The sequence below is a fragment of the Delphinus delphis genome, chromosome 4 (genome assembly GCF_949987515.2).
Source record: "Delphinus delphis chromosome 4, mDelDel1.2, whole genome shotgun sequence".
In the NCBI taxonomy this organism is placed as follows: domain Eukaryota; kingdom Metazoa; phylum Chordata; class Mammalia; order Artiodactyla; family Delphinidae; genus Delphinus; species Delphinus delphis.
This window is the reverse complement of record NC_082686.1, coordinates 123,508,643-123,529,475: the sequence shown is the minus strand read 5'-3', so window position 1 is coordinate 123,529,475 and position 20,833 is coordinate 123,508,643. Positions and strand designations below refer to the sequence as shown.

General features: G+C 52.3%; 1 protein-coding gene across 1 annotated transcript; it reads left to right on the top strand.

Annotated features, from left to right (window-relative positions):
* The first annotated feature begins 206 nt into the window (after positions 1 to 206).
* Positions 207 to 20,469, top strand: LOC132424460 (zinc finger protein ZIC 1). The gene is made up of 6 exons (XM_060010173.1): positions 207 to 614; positions 2,988 to 3,072; positions 9,032 to 9,649; positions 14,158 to 14,574; positions 16,580 to 16,702; positions 20,012 to 20,469. The coding sequence occupies exons 1-6, from the start codon at positions 207 to 209 to the stop codon at positions 20,467 to 20,469; spliced, it is 2,109 nt and encodes a 702-aa protein (XP_059866156.1).
* Positions 20,470 to 20,833: the final 364 nt, after the last annotated feature.

Here is a 20,833-nt window from a genome sequence, read left to right as displayed (position 1 = left end):
GCTGTGGGTTTGGGATTTGACTTTCTTTCTCCCGGATGCGAACGAGGGCTACGACTAGCTCTCAAAGGAGAAGGCCGCAGCTACCTGGGATTCTGGCCACTACCCTAGACACATGGAGGCCCTGGAAATTAGGGACAAGTGGGGCGGGAACAGAGTCAGGCTGTGAAGCAAAGCTAGAACTGCCCCAAAGGGAAAGTTTGGGGTTGATGAATGGTCCATGGGGACATCTGGGAGCCAGCAAGGTCTTTGGAATGGGGAAGGGGCGTTGGAGGGGCTGGAACTTGGCCTGCACCGTCTGCAGGAAACTCCCTTTGGATCGCAAGGTCATATTTCTACCCCTTTTCCGACAGCATTGGCCTCAGAGCGACCTGCGAAGAGGCACCATGTTCCCTTCCTCTGTCTGGCCGCCGGCGGTTTGTAGGGGGGTGTTCAAAGGGATGGTTAAATGTCCAGGCTGGTCTTTCAAGCAACCCACTAACGCAGATTCTATTCTGGGCACACGGAGGTCGCCCAGTCTTCAGGCCCCAGCTGGAGGAACCTCAGCTTTTCCCTCTAGGGAACAGAAGAATGAGAAAAGGCCGTCGCACAACCCAGCCTCACAGCCCAAATTCCTGGTATTTGAGGGCCTGATGAAGGGGAGCCAGGGAGGTTCCGGGTGCAGCTGGCGACAGCAGGCCACGGGAAGAGGCCGGAGCCGTTTTGCCTTTAGCCAGGGAGCTCCCAGACAGCCTGCAGGGCCCCTGCTCCGCACCCGCCCCGCCGGCCGAGCTGTGGCCGAGAGGCGGACATGCCTTTGCCGGCGCTCCTGCGGCTTAATCTGTGTGGAGCAGTGGGGAAGTCTTGGGGACTGAAGTCGCTGGCTTGGGAAGCAGGCTGAAGATGACCTCTGACCTTGGGCAGGCCTGCGCCTGTTAGGGCGACCCCACAATGTGCAGGCTTGGTGTTCCCCCAAAAGAAAAATGATGTCTTTTGCCTGTACCCACTGGCCCACTTTCATAGCTCTCCCCCAGCACGATCAATTACTGAAGCTCATTGGCACCCTTTTCTTGTCTCAAGGGAAAGAAGGCAGATTCCAATAAGTCCCCAGGTTGTGCTCCTGACCGGTGATTCAGTGCCCAGGGCTGGTGTGAGGAGACAAGTCAGGAACAATCTTTCGGGGAAAACCAAGCTGAACATTTTCAGGGCTTTTATATCCCTGGGTTGGCAAGGATCTCAGGTCCAGGGGCCCAGGGGCTGCTCCTAGATTCTCTCACCCCTCCTTCAGCGAGATGACTGGCTTGCTAAGTGGGGTCAGAGTTTGAACCAAAGGAGAAGATATTTACCCAGGTTCCATGCACAGGCCGGTGATGGAGCTGCTACAGGAGCAGCTTAAGGTTGGTCCCAGTTGCCTGAAGTCCAGCCTCTGAGACATTCGTTTGCATGCCTGTGGGTTTATAATACACAAAAGACTGTCAGGACCTGGGGATAGAAGGGACCCAGGCCTCTTAAAGGGAGGGCTCGAGCAGCATTGTAGGTGTGGACAGAGTTCTTTAGGGAAACTCACACCCATTTCCCTCTGAAGCAAAAAAGTAAATTCTATTAGTTCCAACCAACCAGGACTTTTCCTGTGCCAGACATCCTGCCATGAGGAAATTTTAGAGCAAGGACACCCAGCACGCTGCCCTTCTGTAGGAATGCAAACTTGGGCTTTCTTTCTTTCCTGATTTGTGTGGGAAGGAGCTTCTTACCTTTGGGGACAGATGCCTTTTGGTTAGAAAGAATCGAAAATAAATAAAACCCTCTGAGAAAAGGTGAGTCTAAACCCCTACTCCCACCCCTCAGGCTTGGACCCAGAAAAGAAGGGGGAGTGAAAGGTGAAAATACCTAAGCTAGTTCAAGCCCGGGTTGGCGGTTGAGGGAGAGAGAAAGAGATCTTTGAGCATAGAGAACTGGAAAGTCTTTGAGATAGCAGAGGCCCACTTGGATTTGGCCTGTGGTTCAACAAGTTAAACAACCGCTTGTTCTGTGGGCTGGAGTGTCAAGACAGGCAGACGTCCTCATTGACAGAGAGCTTGCTGTGTTTGTCCAGCCTGAGACCTTTTCAATGACTGTTTGTCTTTCTAGGCCAGATTGAGGTTTGGGGCTGGGTGAATCGCCTCTGTTTGGCTGTTCCACTGCCTTCAGCCTTGCCTGACAGATGCAGAAGTCCCCAAGATGAGTTTAAGGTTTTAAGGTGACCAAAGGCTGGATAGCTCTATCCAAAAAGTGAATTTGATAAGGAATGCAAATATTTTGGGAGTGGGGGTGGGTTATTTCTAAGCTGCTTAACTAAAAAATGTGGACAGCCAGGACCAATTGATAGAAATAATCTCCCCCCACCCCAAACCGGTGAATTTTATATTCACTTTCAAAAACCAACGGCGATGGCTTCCAGATGGGTGAGGGGGTGGAAGCCACGCGAGGGTTAGGGATTCCACACCACCTTGGGCACAACAGGAGCTACACGCCTGCAAAGAAATTCCTCTCCTATCAGTTCCAACACTTACAACTCAATTTTTAACCTGCTAACCTCCCAGAGGACACCCAGCCCCCCTTCTCACTAAACTCAATTAATTAATGAACTTAAAGAAAATGATGGGGGCTTCTCAGATAAAAAAAGTTTAAATTCTGGAGTGAGAGACGTTTGAACACTGACTGACTGAAAGTGTGCTTAACTCTACCTGTAAGGGAGATCCACAAATAAGTTACGGATAAAAATCTAGTTGGGAAATGATGATTTTTAATATTTTTTTTATCAACCAGGATATATTATTTTGCAGTAAATATGGGTAGTTCCCAGCAGAAGTCTCTTCTTTCACTTCCAAATTTGAAAATAGTCAAAGAAAACACTGAAAAGATCTTCAGACCAACACTTTCTTTCACTCTTACATTCAGGCCACACAGTCTTGCCATACGAGCATGTAGGAAATCGTTTAACTAGTGACTGTCTCTCTTTTCTTCCCAAACAGGCTCAAAGTCAGAAAATGAGATACAAGACTTCTCTGGTGATGAGGAAACGAATGCGGCTTTACCGAAACGCCCTGAAAGAGTCAAGTAAGTTAATATCCTCTTTTGAATATTGGTTTGCTGAAGTTATTTTTTAAGTAGGAAGTTATTTTTGTATGTTTTTTTTTTTTTTGGTCTTTTGGTTATGTTGGTTGTGAGTTTGGGGGTGTTTCTTGAATTCCAATGAAACTTAGAACAACACCTTGGTGTTTGATACATTTGCACACAAATCAGCGACACAACGTCCCACCAGCAGCCAGCTAATCCCCCTCAATGTCTACTCATCTGGACATTCTAGAATTAATATTTGACGACTCTCTCATTGAAACAACCACCCCTGACCTTCTGCAGTTCCACTGTCACATTATTCTATGACATATTCATCTTGAATTCATTTCCGGACGATTTGATTGGAATGAGGTTTGACATGTATTGGCTTACATGAAAGGAGCAGACTTTGATCTTGGTGATGGGGTTTACATGATATGCATCATCTTTACCAGGGACACCAGCCTTCCGCAATGTGGCAGCCACGATGTTCCCACAATGTGGTGTCTGAACAGGGAGTGACTGACAGCCGCTCTGTCAGGAATACCTTCATTGTGAAGAATTTAATTTAATATTCCATTTAGAATAAGCATATGATTTAGGGTTGGGTGTTTCCCCTTTCAGGCATCTAGTTTCCCTCATTTCAACTACACCACCAGCTGATGGTTGCCTCCAAGGTATTCCCTTGTTGGTAGGAAATGCAACCTTCTTAATAAAAGTTAAATGGACAACTTAGGAAATGACTCTCTTCTATTATTTTGGGATGATTTGATGGCAAATTCTCTAGAGAGATGTGGTTATTATGTAAATTCCGTTGTTTTAATTCCTCAGTGCTGGTCTGGAAGATCCTCTAACAATGTTTCCTAATCAGTTGTCAAATGATGGTTTGCTGGGAAATTAAATTTTATCCGAGCATTTTATCCGAGCATATTTTCTTTCATACGTACTTCCATTAATGATGATTAAAGCCCAAACTTCCATAGACGAGGGGAGGAATATCTTCCTTTATCTTCAAAATCCTGACAGACCCCTTCTCCTCTGTACGATGTGGGCATGGACCTACGGAAGGCTCCTGGGGCTTAAGTTGTTATTTTTCTCTCCCGCAAGACTAGAGACAACCTCTCGCTGTAGGAATCTTGAATTCTGTCTGTGAATAGCCTACGAAGGGATTTGCCCCCTTGTTTTGGATGGTACCCTGGCCAGAAACAGGGAAGAAAGGATTGAACAAGTGACTGCAGACCTAGATGCACAATATTCAGGCAACAAGATTTGCGCTTGGTCAGGCTTTGTGCAGTGGCCCTCAGCTTCTGGGATCCTGGCTTGGGCATAAGCTGCAACAAGATAATCATCATTTAGCATTGTTGAAAAGATCAAAATGCAAAAAATATCCCAGCTATTGATCTGAAATCTCCCGCATTGTTTCCTTTCCGAGGAAGGGAAGTCAGACATTCCCCCACTTAAGCCAGTGATATGAGGAGCTATAACAGATGGTAGGGCCACCAAATATATTTCTATACAGCAGGACTAGGAAATCACTTTAGTTTATGATATTGTAAACAAAGGTGCTTAGGGCATGATTTCGAGGTCTGGAGGGATGTTTGGAGTCTGGTGATGGAACTTGCTCCAAATAGGCCCCCATGAAAACCCCCAGTGGTTCTTGAAACTCTGCTGAAGATCTCTGAGCTGCAAATGTATCTTTTTTTTTTCTTCTGCAAATCAAGCAGAAATGTGGACTCAACAATGCTATAACCCCCAGCATGGTTAGGAATAGAATGCTTCAGCCAAACATTTGGTATTAGGGGTAAGTGTGGTGAGATAACTTTTGAAAGAAAAATTCTGAGCACCATTGAGGGACACCACTACTTAGCCTACCCAATGAATAGTCAATGAAACCTGGAATCCTTGCTACCTGGGCACTGGAAGACTCAAAGGAACGGCCCTGAAAGCTAAAATATGCCTCACTGACATCGGTGCCCCATCTGTCATCTGTGATTAGCTGGGTACTGCTTTGGGGCTTATTTCAGAGATACGCCTTGAAGACCCTTATGTAATCACCCAGAGTTTCCTGTTTATAAATATTAGTGAGTAAAATGGTATCTCTGTCCCTGAGGACATGTCCCTCTGGGAGAACGCTTGGTCCCGTTGCTGTGTTCAGCCGACCAAGGTGTGAACCACGTGGCTCCAAGGCACTTGCAAAGATTAGGTAACCTTAGTGACCTTAGGTCAACTGACCCCTGACTATTCAAGAAGCATCTACCCGGGATGGGTCCAGATGTTTTCAGTGCTTCAAAAGAAGTCTGCATCTGGGAAGGAGCTCCATGGGGCCAGGTTACTGTTGGTGAATTTGGCTGAATCAGATGTATCTGCCCTTTCACTGTTGGCACAAAAAGCCATACACGTGTTCAAAGCTTTTCAAGGGTAAACTTATCAAGAGAGACGGTAGTGCAGTAACAGTCTATTGTATATAACTTCTGCTTCTTATCCCTGGAGTCTGTGGAGTCAGTGCTTAGAATTCGGGGCGGGGGGGTCCCACAAATTTGGATGGGAAAAAATGCATCTTTATTTTCGCCACCTTCTAATGGAATGTTATAGCTTCTTCTATTATGCATGTGGGCAAAAGGCACAGGATTATTAAAGTCCACTAGCTTCACCAGGTTTCCAAAAGGGTCCACAACCTAAAACAACTTGAATACTCCTGTTCTGTACTGTTATTCAAAGCTTTTGATGCGGGTGTGGTCACGGTGTATATATTAAGGGGTTCGTTTTTGTGCAAATCAGAGTTTTCATGGAAGCCAAATTAGATGGTTAGTTTGACAAACGTCCTGAACAGTAGGTTGTAGATTGCCAACTTTTGGATGGGAAAGAAAATATTTTCACTGTTGGACTACTGCATCAGTGCCCCCGCACTTAAGCCTCAATGCTGCTGGAGGAGCTGACTAAGTTCTGTGTTGATGAATGGTTAGGAGAAAGTGCTGGGCAAGGGGTCCCAAAGAGGAATATGCTGGTTTGTTTTTTTGTTTTGGTCTTTGTTGTTTTCAGAACCCTTCATGGGTTTGCCCAGACAACTGTATCATTCAAAAGACACCTGCGTGGTGAGAAGCCTTGAAACCAGCGCTCTGAGGAAGGGAAAACAGGGCAGGAAAACAGAGGAGGCACCTGTGGGCAAAAGGGATAAACCGCAGAAAGCGAGAGTGTGGGAGAGGGTGAAAGCCAAGAAAGGAGACAAATCCTCCAAGTCTAGTCTCAACACTGCTGTGTGGAAGCCCTTGGTTTCCAGAGCAGAAGGGCTTCAGCTGTCAAATGCTCTCCTTCAACTTTTTTTTTTTTTTTTTAATGCTAACTCAGCATCTATTGGTAGCTTGCTTAAGCTCTTCCGGCCGGAGGAGCAAAAAGACCTGGACTTGTCAAAGCCGAGGAAAATTGTTGTGGAAGTTAATCCCTCGCTAAATTGCGGCACTGAGCCAGGAACAATGCATTAAATGAAGAAAGGCTCAAAGAATCTGCCAACCATTATAAATAAGTTAATTATTTTTAAAAATTTAAAAGAAACCGTTATTTACTGACCAGGAAATGTTTAAGAATAGTTCTTGGTGCTGGAGGTGGCTGGGGCAGCTCAATCAACTTCATCAGAGTTCCTCGTAATCTGTCCAAACTTCTCACCTCTGCTAGGGGAGTGGGGTCTTTTACTCAATCCTTCAAACTTCTCTTAAAAACCCAAGTCTTTCATTGCTTTGAGGGCACTTTCTATGGCTGCCGGGGAGCCCCGAGAGAACTTAGGTTGGCATTTTCGGCTACTGAGTGCAACGCAGGCTTGAGGGCCAGCAGCACTTTAAATCGCCGGGCGATGCAGCCGGCCCTAGCCGGTCGGCACAAACAAAGGACACTCCCCCCTGTTTATGCCACACTCGGCTGGTCCAGAACTGAAGGTTTCTTCCACCGGCCGATCCCCACCCCAAGACAGAGGAACCCGCAGCCCGGGAGGGCATCCCGCGAGAGGAGGCCGTGGCCCGAGGTCGCTCTCACAGCCTGGGCCGGGAAACGTGGCCTCGGCTCTAGGCAAGCGAGTAGAGACAGAGACTCCGGCCGCGGGCAACAAGTGGCCAGAGGGAGCTCAAAGTGGAAACGATTCTTAAGTTCCCTTTTCCAAAGGCTCCGCCCGGCGGCAGAGTACAGAGCTCAGGACCGCAGTTTGATAGTGGGAGAGAGACCTGGGGAGAGGACCCGCTCCGCCTCGCTGCGCTCCCCTCGCCTTTATTTCTTTGGCCCGTCGCCCGCTGGTCGGTGTGATTTGCGGCGGGAAGGATTCTTAGGCCCTCTTGGGAGGGCGGCGTGGGTTCGAAGCTAGCCTCTCCCAGGTTATCACCGTCTCCGGCCCAGTCCTGGGGCTCGGCTCAGGGCCAGATTCTTGGGTCCGCCAGTCTCTGGGCGCTCCAGGCGCCCGGGAGGAGGGGCCGGCAAGGCTAAGTGGGAAGAATGGAGTGGGGAAAAGACAGAGGGGGAGGGGAGAAGAAAGGATCCAAGTAGGAAGGCGAAGTGTGCTCAGGGGTTTCGTGGAACTGAGAGCGAGAGCTAGAGAAAGAACGAGAGCGAGAAAGCTGAGCGACGCGAGAAAATTTGGAAAAGCGAGAAAACAAAATTAGGCGCAAGGGCTGTTAGCCTAGGATCGCCCCCGCTCCCGGCCTCCTAGTCTGCAGCCGCCTTCCCTCCCTGAATCCCGGCCCTCGCCTCCTCCCGACTCCCGGGACAAGCTGCCGAAGCAGGCCGCAGTCCCCGCGCTCCGGGTGCTGTCCATCGGCCCCAGCAGGGCTGGGGGGTCCGGTCTGCCTGGAAGGACTTTACGTGCAGCGCAACGCCCCCTCCCCAAAGCCGTGGGGAATGGAGGCATAACCCAGCCCCGCTCACTTCCAAGAGCGGCGAGGCAGAGCAGATCTGCCCAGCTTTCGGGGAGAGAAGGGGGAGGGGGCTCACGAGTAGAGAAAAGAATCCGCGCCCGGGTCAGAGCGCATGAGCAGTAGAAGAGCGAGCTGGGGGGTGGGGAGGGGAACGGGAGCAGTTGTGACTGTGTGTGTGTGTGTGTGTGTGAGAGAGAGAGAGAGAGAGAGTGTGTGTGTGTGTCCCCGTGCAGAGGGCCCTGTCATCGCTGACGTCGGACCGGGACGCGGGCCAATGGGCGACTTAGGCGATTGTTCCTCTCGGCGGGCCCGGGCCACGGCCCCGAATCTCTATTCACTATCTCACGCGCCCCGCTGCTGCCTCTGTAGTGTACAGGATTTCAAGTAGGCATTAAAGACTGATAGAGAGGGAGAAAAAAAGTCACAACCCAAAACTTGAGGTGGGGGGGAACTTTGCAGAAGTTGTCTATGGCTGTTCTTTCCCCTCCCCGCCGTCAGGTGACGGTGGCGTGAGCGCCCCGACCTAAGGAGCTCCGGGGAGTCCCGGCCGGGATGCAGCAGGCCTCCCTCTCCCAGCCGAGCTGGCCGCTGAAATTCGTATATATGGCCGGGGCTCTTGGGCACCACCACCACCTACAACATCACCACTTCCCCCACCTCCACTCCCCCGCAGGGCGCCGCGGCCCCGAGGGCCTTGGGGAGTTGGCCGCCAAAGCGCGCTCGGAGCGCCAGTCGGACCCCTTTGGAGCAGAGCCCAGGGGCACCCAGCAACCCACAGCCTCAGCATTGCGCACCCCACTACCCCTTCCACCCACCCCGCCGCCACCATCACTCTCCTGCTCATGAAGCGACAGGGGGCTCTACCGAACAGCCGCCCAGCCGGACCGCGGTGGAGGCGCTTGGCCTCGCGTTGTCCGCCCGGATCGCAGCCGCCGCAGTCTGGCTTTCGGTGCCGGCGTTGACCGCCGAGGCCGTGGTGTGGCTGGGCTGGGCCTGCCCCCTGGGGCCGGGTAGGACGCTCAGCCCTTGCCACCCGTTCTCACTCGCGCTATTTGTCTCAACAACAGGTAGCAGCTCCGGACACCATGGCCCCCAGCTCGCTGCCGCCTCCAGCCCCTCGGTGTTACCGGGCTTTCACGAGCAGCCTCCCCAGGCCTCCCCTGGCTGCACTTTGAACGGACTCCTGCGTCTGGGGCTCCCCGGAGACATGTACGCACGGCCCGAACCCTTCCCGCCGGGACCTGTGGCCCGCAGCGACGCCCTGGCAGCTGCCGCAGCCCTGCACAACTACGGGGGCATGAACCTGACCATGAACCTCGCCGCACCCCACGGTCCCGGCGCCTTCTTCCGCTACATGCGCCAGCCCATCAAACAGGAGCTCATCTGCAAGTGGCTGGCGGCCGACGGCCCCGCACCCCCGCGCCTCTGCTCCAAAACTTTCAGCACCATGCACGAGCTGGTCACGCACGTCACCGTGGAGCACGTCGGAGGCCCTGAGCAGAGTAACCACATCTGCTTCTGGGAGGAGTGTCCGCGCCAGGGCAAGCCCTTTAAAGCCAAATACAAACTTGTAAATCACATCCGCGTGCACACGGGCGAGAAGCCCTTCCCTTGTCCTTTCCCGGGGTGTGGCAAAGTCTTTGCTAGATCAGAAAATCTCAAAATACACAAAAGAACTCACACAGGTCAGTATTCGCCACTGTCTGTCTCGTTCGGACCCTCTGGGGAGGCAGGGGGCCTCTTCTGGGCCCTCGGAGCTGGATTTCCTCAAGTTCCACCCGGGCGGGGAGGGGGGATATTTTGGTGTTTCCATGATCCAAGTTCATAAAATATTAATTATGCCCTTCAATTAGAATCACAGAAGTTTCCTGAGGCTGTGTGTGGGAAGGATAGTATGAGGTTTCTGCTCTGGGGGTTGGGAAGGGGATGCTCGGGTTTCTGTGTGTGCAAATGTGTGGTCCCTGCTTACGGAGTTTGATTTTAAGGTATTTTAAAGGGCACTGTTCCTCAAAGTTGTAAAGACATAGGAACAATTTAATTTTTCCCTGTCCCTTTGGAATTGTGTGAGGCACACTCTTCCAATAGTCAGCCTGACAACCTGACTGCCACCTGAATGGAGAGCGCACCAGGCCCTTAGTGACTTCTCTAGGATTTGAGGGTCTCATGGGCTAATTTTGCCCCGGTTTTGGAGCCTTGGTGACCCACACTCGGGACGTTTCACAAACCCTCCCTTTTGCTTTAGCAGAGACCCAAGGAGACTCATTCACCTTAAATGTCATTTACTGCGCTGTTAAGTGAAATGGGGACATGTGTCAACCACATCTGTTACTTCTAGTTAACAGAAAGAAAAGGCGCCCTCTCAAAAGCCTGCAAAGTTGGACTCCTCTGGCCAGAAACATCTCTAATTGATGCAATTGCAAGGAGAAAGTTTTCACACTTCCCAGAACAGCCTGTGAAGTTACATTAATTAGTTTAGCAGCCCGATGTTTGTATTCTTCTTAGCTAGGGTTTTCTTGCCCTGGCTTCCTCAAAGTTTAAGAAGTCAACATCTCCCCTCCTCCATTTTGGGTGCGGGAGAAGGGGACCGATGGGGGAGACAGAGGGGATGAAATAAGTTCCAGCTTGGTGCCCCACTTCTACTCCCTGGCACTCTGCCTTACGCACGTCTATTCTTGGTGAAAACATCCTCAATTATTAGAGTCAAAGAACTCACCCAGGTTGGCACTACCCGGGAAAGAAGCTTGCTAAATCCCACCTTCTCCCCCCGAACCCTTCAGTCTTGGGGAAGGTCCCTGGCTAGGACATTGGCACACTCGGAGGCCAGATTAAAGTCCACTTTTAAGTCTCCTACTTTATTTCGGAAATGTATAGTTTTTCTGAGCTGTTTCCAGGATTCCTCCCCCCACAACCTCTCGCAAGCATTTGTCCCCCCACTCCTCCCTCCCTCCGATTTTTATGCAGGGGAAGAAGGAGAGAAGTGAGACCCAGATCTCCGCCCTCAGGCTCCCTATTCATTGAGCTGGCGGCCCGCACCACGAAGGTAGACTAGAAGTCCTGAGCCAGAGTAGGAACTCATTTTTAATGACAGGGGGGTTTTAAACAAACTTTTACTGCTCTTTGCCGGCCTACTGTTTGAAGTCCGTGAAGCAGAAAATGGTTAAATTCTCAGTGCAATCGACCTACAGCAGAGAATCAAGTTCAGTGCGCCCGAGCTGGCTCAGGTTTGCGTCTATTCAGAACAGAATTCTAAGTGCATCCTTTCCCTTTCCACTGGCAGTCCTGATTCATTATCACCGGAGTTTAAAAAAAAAAAAATCTACAGAGCCTCTCCTGCTTGGGCGTTTCCCTCAAACCCTCCTCCTAAGTAATGCAAAGAGGAGAAAACAACAACAACAAAATGTTTCTCAAATGGCAATAGACCTCACTACAAATTATTCATGAAGACGGTTCTCGATTCAACAGGAAAATAATTGCCTTTTCAAATATTAATGGCGTTTCATTTCCTCGAGTCGCGGAAGCGGCGAATAGGCTGCTTTCTCAGGAGTTGAGATTTTCCGGGATCTGAATCCCAGGCCTGGCTTCGGGGGCAGCGGCTCCGATCCCACTCCGAAAGCTTTCGCTTTGCGGCGGTCACAGAAATCCCGGAACAATGGTGCCGCCGCGAGGGAGACGCGGGCCTGCCGCCTTTCCCGGGACCCCTGTGTTGCGGGCTCACCCCACTCTCCCAGGCAGTCGGTAGAGGGAGGTAGGGCTGGGATCCGAGGCAGAGGAGAGACCGCGCCGGGGCGGAATGCTCGCACAGCCCGGCCCAGCCACAAGTGCGAGAAAATGGCGCGAGTCGAACCGCCCCGCCACTGCCAACTTTGTCGGGCGGGCCTGGCGCCGGGCCGGGTCAGGGGCCTCTCGCGCTGCTGAGGCTCTAGAAGGAGACTCCGGGCCTTTTAGGACTCAGCCTCAGGCCCAGGCTACTCAGGGCGGGCTGCGGGGTCCCGGCCCAACCCTGCTTCTCCACATCCATCCACCCACCCACCTAGGGCTCAGCGCCCAGATCTGGTGGGAGGGAGAGGGCGGGAGGCTGCGTGTTGGGTGGGGCGGGGGGTGCGCAGAGTTAGGCGAGGAGTCCGGGGCTCCTCCCGCTGCTGGGGAGAGGCCGGGAGGGCGCGGGGGCGCGGCCTCACCTGGCCTCCCAGGGGCCTTGGAACTCACAGGCTGCCCGTATCACCTTCAGTGCCCTGCTTTTTTCGCCTCAGTACCTCGTCTGGAACGAAATCATTGTTTCTGTTTTACATGAATGTCCAACAAGGCGGTCACAAGATGGGATATGTGTGTGTGTGTGCGGGGGAATAGTTGGGGGGTGGCAATCAACCTCAAATTCTATTTCTCCTCTGTTGTCTTAGCAGATCTTGATTTCTTTTGCAGGTCCTGAATTACATGATTCTTGTAAGTGATTTTAGAAAGAAAAGAAGGAAGGGAGGAAGAAAAGTTTTAGTTTTGCAGATGCTAACAGGGATCAGAGGGGAGAAAACGAGGGGCACATAGGGACATAGGGTTTATTGTGCATCTTTCTAAATAAAACTGTACCGGTGTGCCGAGAAACGGCAGATGCCAGCACTGTCCAGTGTTCCACTGTACTAACAATACTCCTGCAGCGGGAGGACGCAGCGGCCGCGCAGTGCAGGAGCCCTGGGCTCTAACCCGCTGCCGTGCGGAGGCGAGGGTTGTGCGCAAACCTCTGGCTCTGCCTAAGCCTCAAGAGGACTCGGGAGTAGGGCCTTTGTTTATTCAAACCTGCCCCAAAGCACCCATCTTTCCTGGAAGCGGCGGGAGAAGCAACCCCAAAGGCAACATTCCACCAGCCGGGCATCTCTCCCTCCTTAGCCAGACGCTTGGTAGTCTCTCCCTCAACCCAGGGCGCCCGGTAGCATCCATTTGTTGCAGCACCCGGACATTTCTTTCTCTCCTTCCTTTAGCATCTGCAGCTCCAGAGGAACCTGGGCTTCCGGGTTCTTGGGGTCCTTTCCTCCCCCACACGCTAGCAAATCCAGCCGGCGGTGAGCTCCCGGCTTGGGACTCTGTCCTCGGCCAATATTGCCACCCTAGCGCGCGCTCGCGCCTTCCCGCGGCTCTACAGGGCATCACAACACTGATCAGAGCCCCTCCCGGGCCTACCCCGGCTGCCCGCTTGCCCTCCGGTCCGCGGAGCCAGGCCTCGCCTGATCGCAGCAGCTGCGCTCATCCTGAAGCCACCGCGACCATGGGTGCGATCGCGGGAATGGCCCCGGATCCCGCTTGGCCCGGGCAGAACCTGCCTTGCCGGTTTCTCGGCTCAGGCTGGGGAGACCGGACCGTGGGCCATGGGTGGTCTAGGGAGGCCGCCCGGCCTCTCACAGTCAGTTCGGACTGGGAGAGCCGGCTCTCCGCGGCGGAGTCTCCGGGAAGCCGCTGGAGCAGCGTAATAAAATATTATTGCCGGCGCGAGTATCTGGAGGGATCCCGGACGGTTTAGGCAAGATTTGAAGAATGCTACTAAATGTTTGCCCTCAGGGGGTAGAGGGGAAGGGGGAGGGGGCTCTAGTCCCCGTAAAAATCGCATCTGAAGTGAATTGCCCAGAGTACCTTTCCCTGCAGCACGAATGCACACCATGCACATGCCGTGTGCATCGGCTGCGCATCCTGATATTATTCCATCGCTTTGGCGTTTGCACAAAACCTACTTTAAGAAACAATTTGGGCCAGGATGTGTTTGGGGTGGACCGCTGGGCGGGGAGTGGGGAGCAAAGGCATTTGGCTGGAACAGCAATTTTGAGCAGATGCGAGCTCCTCAGTCAACTCTATTCTCCGGGCAAAGGTGCTTCTGGCTCCAGGTGGAGAAAATCTGGAGGAAAACAACCGGAGTGGATCAGGATTTTCCAGGAAGGAAACTCGACTAAGATGGAGTCTTTGTTTCTCCTGCTCCGTCCCCTCCCCCCAGGTCCCGGCGGGAGAAGGGGAGGCGGGGAGGCGTGCAGGAGGGAGCTCAGGGGGCGCGCTCTGAGCGGGGAAAGGGGGTGCCGGGCTTGCGGCGCCGGGGAAAGAGGTTTCTGAATTTTTTGGTGGCTCTCTTCCCAAAAATGGCAGAAATTGGGGTAGGGTAGTGAGGCCGAGCCGGGGCCACAGCCCACGCGCACTAATGTCTCTGCGTTGCCTCCACCAGGGGAGAAGCCCTTCAGGTGCGAGTTCGAGGGCTGCGAGCGGCGCTTCGCCAACAGCAGCGACCGCAAGAAGCACTCGCACGTGCACACGAGTGACAAGCCCTACACGTGCAAAGTGCGCGGCTGCGACAAGTGCTACACGCACCCCAGCTCGCTGCGTAAGCACATGAAGGTGCACGGGCGCTCGCCGCCACCGCCCAGCTCTGGCTACGACTCGGCCACACCGTCTGCCCTCGTGTCGCCCTCGTCGGACTTCGGCCGCGAGCCCCCGGTGGCCTCCTCGGCGGCGGTGGCGGCGCGTAGCGCCGACCTGAGCGAATGGTACGTGTGTCAGGGCGCGGGCCCCGCCCCCGCTGCCCCCGCAGCGCCCCCAAGCCCCGCGCGGCCACCTGGCCCCGCCACCGCCGCCGCCGCCTTCGGTACCAGGGTTGCTGTTGCGGTTGCTGCTTCCGCGTACCCTGACTGCCAGGTCTAGGCCGGGTTATTGAGGCTTGAAGAGAGAGTGAGGAAGGAAGCAGGGAAGGCAGGAAGGGAGGAAGGTCACCACTAATAGTTGTTAGAGCTCAATGAATATGCTGCTATAATGTCCATTGTCTTAAAATATCAATATGGTACCCATATGGATTCTACAGTCACATCCAGCACCGCCCCCCAGACGCCCTCATGACTGGGTAGCTTGAAACCAGGGTTGGGATAAAGAAAATAGAGAAAGAGACAGGCAGAAGGTAAACAAGAAAACATATTAGGAGAGTTTCTGTGCAATCTTGGCCACTGCAGTCGGCAAAAGTAACACCGCAAAGTCCTTGTGTGGTTCACAGAATGGGAAATGTTTTCCTCGAGGCCTGGGCCTCCCGGATAGCCACAACTACTCCGTTCCCAGCTCCCAGTCGGAGCCTCCTCGGAAGTTCCTGTGGCGGGAAGGTGGCAGAGGGAATTCCTGAGCCGTTGTCTTCCGTCCTCTTTCCTTCCTCTTTTGCCTCCCTACACTTCCCCTCCCCCAGCTATTTAAATCCCAGATGCAAAATTTTCCAACCGCTTCAATAAAGGAGATGCTAGGGAAGAGGGGGGGAGGTTCAGCATCTTCCCTAGGGATTTTATGCCCCTCCCCCAGAGACTGGCCCAAGCACACAGAGACATCTGTCTGCCTGTCTGTCTGCTCTGTATGCATTATATACTGGGGGTAAGAGGGGAGTCCAAACAACAGGAATTACAGACAAAAGAGCGGTAAAGGGGCTTTAAGATTCAATGCTCTGAGGCCTCCTGAGAACAATCACCCTCTCCTCACACCCCACAATTGTTGAGGAGCTGCCTGTGGAATCTTTTGGGTGCTTGGCATTGGGGGTGCAGAATGGGCCAATGATGTCACTGAGGCCAGACCTCCACAGCAAAGGGATCCAGCTTAGGCTACAGTGTCTGGATGAATCACGTCAATTCTGTGATGGTCTTTGTCAAAAATCGCACCATGTTGGTCTTAGTTTTAAATTTTAAAAAGGCGGGGGGGGGGGGAGGGGAACAAGAGATGAACTGCAATAATAAATGTTTTAAAGGCAAACACCCAATGGGTCTAGATTGAATGTGTATGTGATATGCTGGGTACCAAATCCCCTGAAAAGGAACCAGATGTTGGGGGCAGGGAAGAGAAAAAATCTGTGCAGTTGTTGCCAAGGGGGGAAAAGAATCAGGGCCTGGTTCCCAGCCTGTCACCCTCTGCAGGGAGGATGGTGCTGCTTCAAATTCTTGCTAAGATTTGGGGTGCAGGGGGGGGCAACGTGAATAAAACGGAGGGGAAAAAAGTTTTGGTAGACCCATCCCACTCCCCTAAGAATTTGGAGATAAGTAGGGGTGTGGTACTCCTACCTAGGGGGAGCCCCCAAAGAGCTCAATTTAAAAAGCTGAGCCCAGCAAACAAACCCTGATTCTGCCACTCTGCTGGATTTTCTTCTGTTCTTTCCTCTTCAGACATCATTCGAAGATTCTCACTCCTGCCCCGTGGCCGCACACTTCCATCAGATAAATAACGTCCTAACTGGAGAGGGACTGTTTTCATTACTCCTAATAAAAACCAGAATCTTCCAAATACATCCTTAGTGAATCCGTCCTTGTGGAAGGGTGTCTGCAATCCCCTTCCCGCCTCGCCGCCACTACAATAGGGCCCAGAGGTCTCCTAGCCAAGGGCCCACGGTCGGCAGCAAACAACTCTTTCCCATCGGGAAACACCCGCCCCACCGCCAAGGTGCAGAGGGCATCTGGGGAACTTGCTTCTGAAGATGTTAAAAAATTTCCCCCTCTCCAAACAGGACTCCTTTCTTTCTCTTCTATTTCTAGGCCCCATTTTACCCCCCACCCCCATCCAAAATAATGAAATAAAATAAAAATGCATAGTCGGTCACTAATCGCCTTTAATTTTTCATTTGCTTGTTACAGATGTCCACCGCGTTGCTCGCAAGGTAATCTCGCCCTGCGCAGCTGAGCGCCCGCATCTTGCGCCTGCGACATCAAAGGGCCCGCGCACAAAGCAATGTTTCTTCGCCACGGTGCATCTTCATGGTAAGTTAGGATTTCTATGGCAATGGGCAAGTCGCACTGAAATCCTGAAAGGCCGAGCCTGGAGCCCGTCCAGGCTTTTCATTAAGGACATAATATTTACGTCTAACAGGCCTTTTTTCTTGTGTATACAAGTATATATTTTTGTTTGACGCGGACTAAATCATTTTCATTTAATTTCCGGTAAACAAAACCCACGCGAATGGGCACTTGTTCCCGATCATAATAAAAATGGATAATAATGTGAGGGAAGAAAAGGGCCGCTTGAATCGCCGCTCAGCTCCCTTTGTTTCTGCTTTCTGCGGTGATCAGAGGGCGCATTTGGGTTTGATGGCGAGTTTCTAAAGGCGAGGAAATGGTTTGTAAGAGGGGAAAGAAAAGGAGAAAGGTCTAATCAAGCTCGGGTTGTTCAAAGAGTCGGGTTTTGGGGTTGAAAGTGTGAGTTTGACGGTGCATCAGCATGCCGCGTTAGGCTCGCCATGGAAATGCGCGCGGGGAGCGGCCGCTTCAAAGGCGGCACACTTCACTGCAGACACTCTATTAAGATACATTTGCGCTGACCTTTGCTTTCACGCCATTTAATACTGTCACTGTGCTCTCCAGTATATACTTCCTCCTTAGGACCTGCCTCGCCAGCGTTTAGGGGTTCACCTGGCACTCCAATGGGGGCGGGGAAGGGGCGCTTTGGCAGCAGGGAAGCTTTCAGGAAAGGGAGGAGACAGACTCGTGCATCTTGACTGCGCCCCAAAGAGGCTCCAGGGTCAGAAGTAAATAACTTTAGGACGAGCTCGGAAGCTTAACAAATGAGCATCCCCGGCTCGGTTTTGTGCCAAGTGCCTCTCAGCATCTTGAGCGTGTTGGAGGCCTGAATTTCAATGGGACTTGGGGGAAGGAAAGGAGCCACCCTGGATGAGTCTGGGGAGTTCAGACTGTGCCTTTGGGACATTTTCACTCTGGCCCCCAGTCCAGCCCATTCTGCCCCTCTATCCCGGAAGTTTCTCACAGACCCCCAAACTCGTTTCTCCGCAGGGTGGGGCGTATGGTACCCCTCAGGCCTGCTCTGGCCCTGGGCACAGACTCCAGAGCCCAAGGCCAAGGGGATAGGGAAGATGGCAGGAAAGTTAGAAGTCCATGTTCCCTTAATTGTCTTGTTGTTTATTTTATCCAAGTACCCCAGTGAATAGGGGAAAAATAAACACGGTGGAAAAAAAATCAAACAGTGGAGTCTTCTTTAGTGCCAGTCCTTGTGGTTGAATAAAAAGGATGGTCCGCTTTCTATTGAGCTGAGAAATCTTTGAAGTGGGAGTTATTATCTGAGACATTCCTGCTTGTCGTCCTAACAACGCTGATGAAACGTAAAAGGTTCTTTGTCAGCGATTTGTTCTCCTCTCTGTCAAACTCCCTCTGCCCCGTTAGTTTCAAACCGTTTCTAAAGAGATAAAATCTAACTTTTTTTAAAAAATACATGCACATTACACTAACTGATAACTTAGGGCCAAGTCCTGCTAAGGGAAAAACAAAAGCAATGCAGAGACATCAGGTCCAGAGCCTGTGGAGGTGTGCAGATGTTGAGGGGCCCTTTGCCCAGGCTCTGGGACAGGAGGGAAAGAATGCAGAGACAGCGCAGGCAGAGGGTATACACCCTAAGCCTACACTGTATGTCTGCTTCTCTCTTCTCTGGTCTGCACTCAATTAGCCCAAGTCAGGTCACCTAGAGACCCCTCAAGTTCCCAATATTCTTGCTCCGAATCCTTGGAACCAAGGCTGCAGCTAAGCAATTGTTACTATTTCCTGCTCCTTCGAAGACAATCTCTGCTAAAAATAGACCCATTGTGTGTTTCTTCCCACTAGCAGCAATCAGCAAGCTCTTTCTGCCATTAATAGAAAGGAGAGTGGCTTGAGGGAGAGAGACATTTTTATAATTTCCTGTTTTCTTCAGAATCTTGGCATTTGGAGTTCAGAAGGTCCACGACCCCAAAGTGCATGCAAACGCCCCCCTCCCATCCACATGTGCAGTTCTAAATTTCATATTGTGCCCAAGAAAGAAACTTTCACCCGTCCAGCTTTCCCCAAACCTTCTGATGTAGTTTTAAAGGTGGTTTAAATAAACAAGGATGTTCCAGCCTCCCCACCCCGTGTGTGCTGACTAAATGATTTGTAAAGAAGTTTCCCCAAGCTGTAACCCATGCTGTTATTATAGTTGCTACAAAATGTTGTCTCTTATACTGATTTTTATTTGTTTACTTGAGGTCCCCATATGTTTGTTTATATTGCTAATTTATGGGACAATGTAATGATTGCAATGAATGTGAATTATACGGACGGGCAAACGTCTTGTAATCATAATTCACACACCCAAGAAAGCCTGACTGAAATCTTATACTATTTGGTACCCTCTCTAGCCACACTGTTTGTGATTTATCACCTGTCCCCTTAGCATCCTTAAATTATGAACTAACTTGAAAGAAAAAAAAAGTTGTTATGTATTTTACTGAAAGTGATTGTTGAATGAAAACATAGTTGAAAGCTGTGGTTTAATCTTGCTGTAAATATGTAAAAATGAATTAAAATCTGTGATTCCTTTTCCCTTCAAAGGCTTTTGTGTACATGGAGCTCCGTTTTGCTATTTTCTTTGGAAATAAACGATGTGATGTTCCCCTTCCCCTTTCGAATCCGAGTGTCCTGTTACTGCTTCATCATCTTGGGAGAGATGTGGGGCCCTTCCACAGCATCCCGTCTTCTTCCCTGCCTTCCCTCGGGGCTTCGCAGAGACAACTCTAAAGCCTAGTTGTTCGGGGCAACAAAAACACAGGGACCCACCTAAGCAGCCTTCGTAGAGAAGACTTCCCTCGATCCCAATTTCACCCCAATGACACTGGCACTCATTAACCGGTTTCCATTGCGGAAGAGAAGAATGTAAAGCCATGCTCGCAGTGTCTTCCGAGAAAGGCTGCCTTCCGCGGCACCGCGCCCCCTCTCGCAAACCACCTCTGACTTCCCAGAGAAATGTCTGGTAGCTGGCGGGAATAAAACAAAGAAAAAGAAAGGGCGGGTTGGCTCCAAGCCTTCCCTAAGCCCTAATGGGGTACCTTGGGCACAGTTGCCCGCAGGAGTCTTCCCAGCTGGACGCTCCTCTCTCTGGGAGTAGCGGATGCTCAGACCTCTCGACTCCCTACTCCCTTCAGAGAGCTGCGAAGAGCCAAGTCCTAAGACTGTGTGGCTCCAGCCCACAGGACTCTTCTCTGAGCCCCGATAGGGAGACTGGGCTCGTCAGTGAGTTTTAGCATCTGATGCAGAAGCTCTCTTATCCAGCCCGGCCACTGGAGAAATTATTTCAGACGTATCAGAAGCACCTGAACCACCAGAGCCCTGCTGCACCCTCCCTTGTGGTCACTGAGCCTCCGGGCACTCGCGTGCCGGGCTCCCTTGCTCCTACTGCGCAGGCGCCGCATCCGCCTGGCCGGAAGAGGGAGAAGTTGGGTCTCCAGGGCCTGGCTGGGGCTTGGGATGCTCTGAGCGGGAAGACGACGGCTCTTAGGGTCTGGATGCTAGGTTCCCTTCGAGAACACCTGGGAGAACCAGCTTGTAGGGCAAGGGCGGCAGGCCTGCAGAGAAGGTTGCGGGAGGGACCTCAGCGCGCAAAGGTGCCAGGGCGACGCGCGGGTGTGAAAAGAGCGGCCCCGAGGGGACGGCCACTGGAATCGCCGCGACACGTCCGAGTCGGTGGGCGCCGCGAGGGAGGAGGTCCTTGGCCATTAGTCCTGGGATGAGCGCCCCCTCCCGTCCCTCTCGCCGAAGGGTCCCGCTCCTCCGGGTCCGGGACCAGTTAGAAGAGCCTCTCTTGCTGTTTGGGTTCCCCCGCCCGGCCTCTGTGGGAGAGCGCACTCAGGAAAGCCCTTTCACTGACGGAACCCTTGTGGTAGGAGCAGGTGGGGATGAGAAGGGCCCCGGGCACCCCGGGCCAGGGCTCTTCTAGGCTCGTCGCCTGATCCCGCTGTCTCCCGTCCGCACGGCCGCCCCAGGAAACGTCTGCCAGAGGAAACGTCCGCGCCTCCAGCTGCGCCTTCGCACCCCGCCTGGGACCGCACTGTGCCGCAGGGGCACCGGGGAGTCGTGGCCCAACCATCCCCGAGA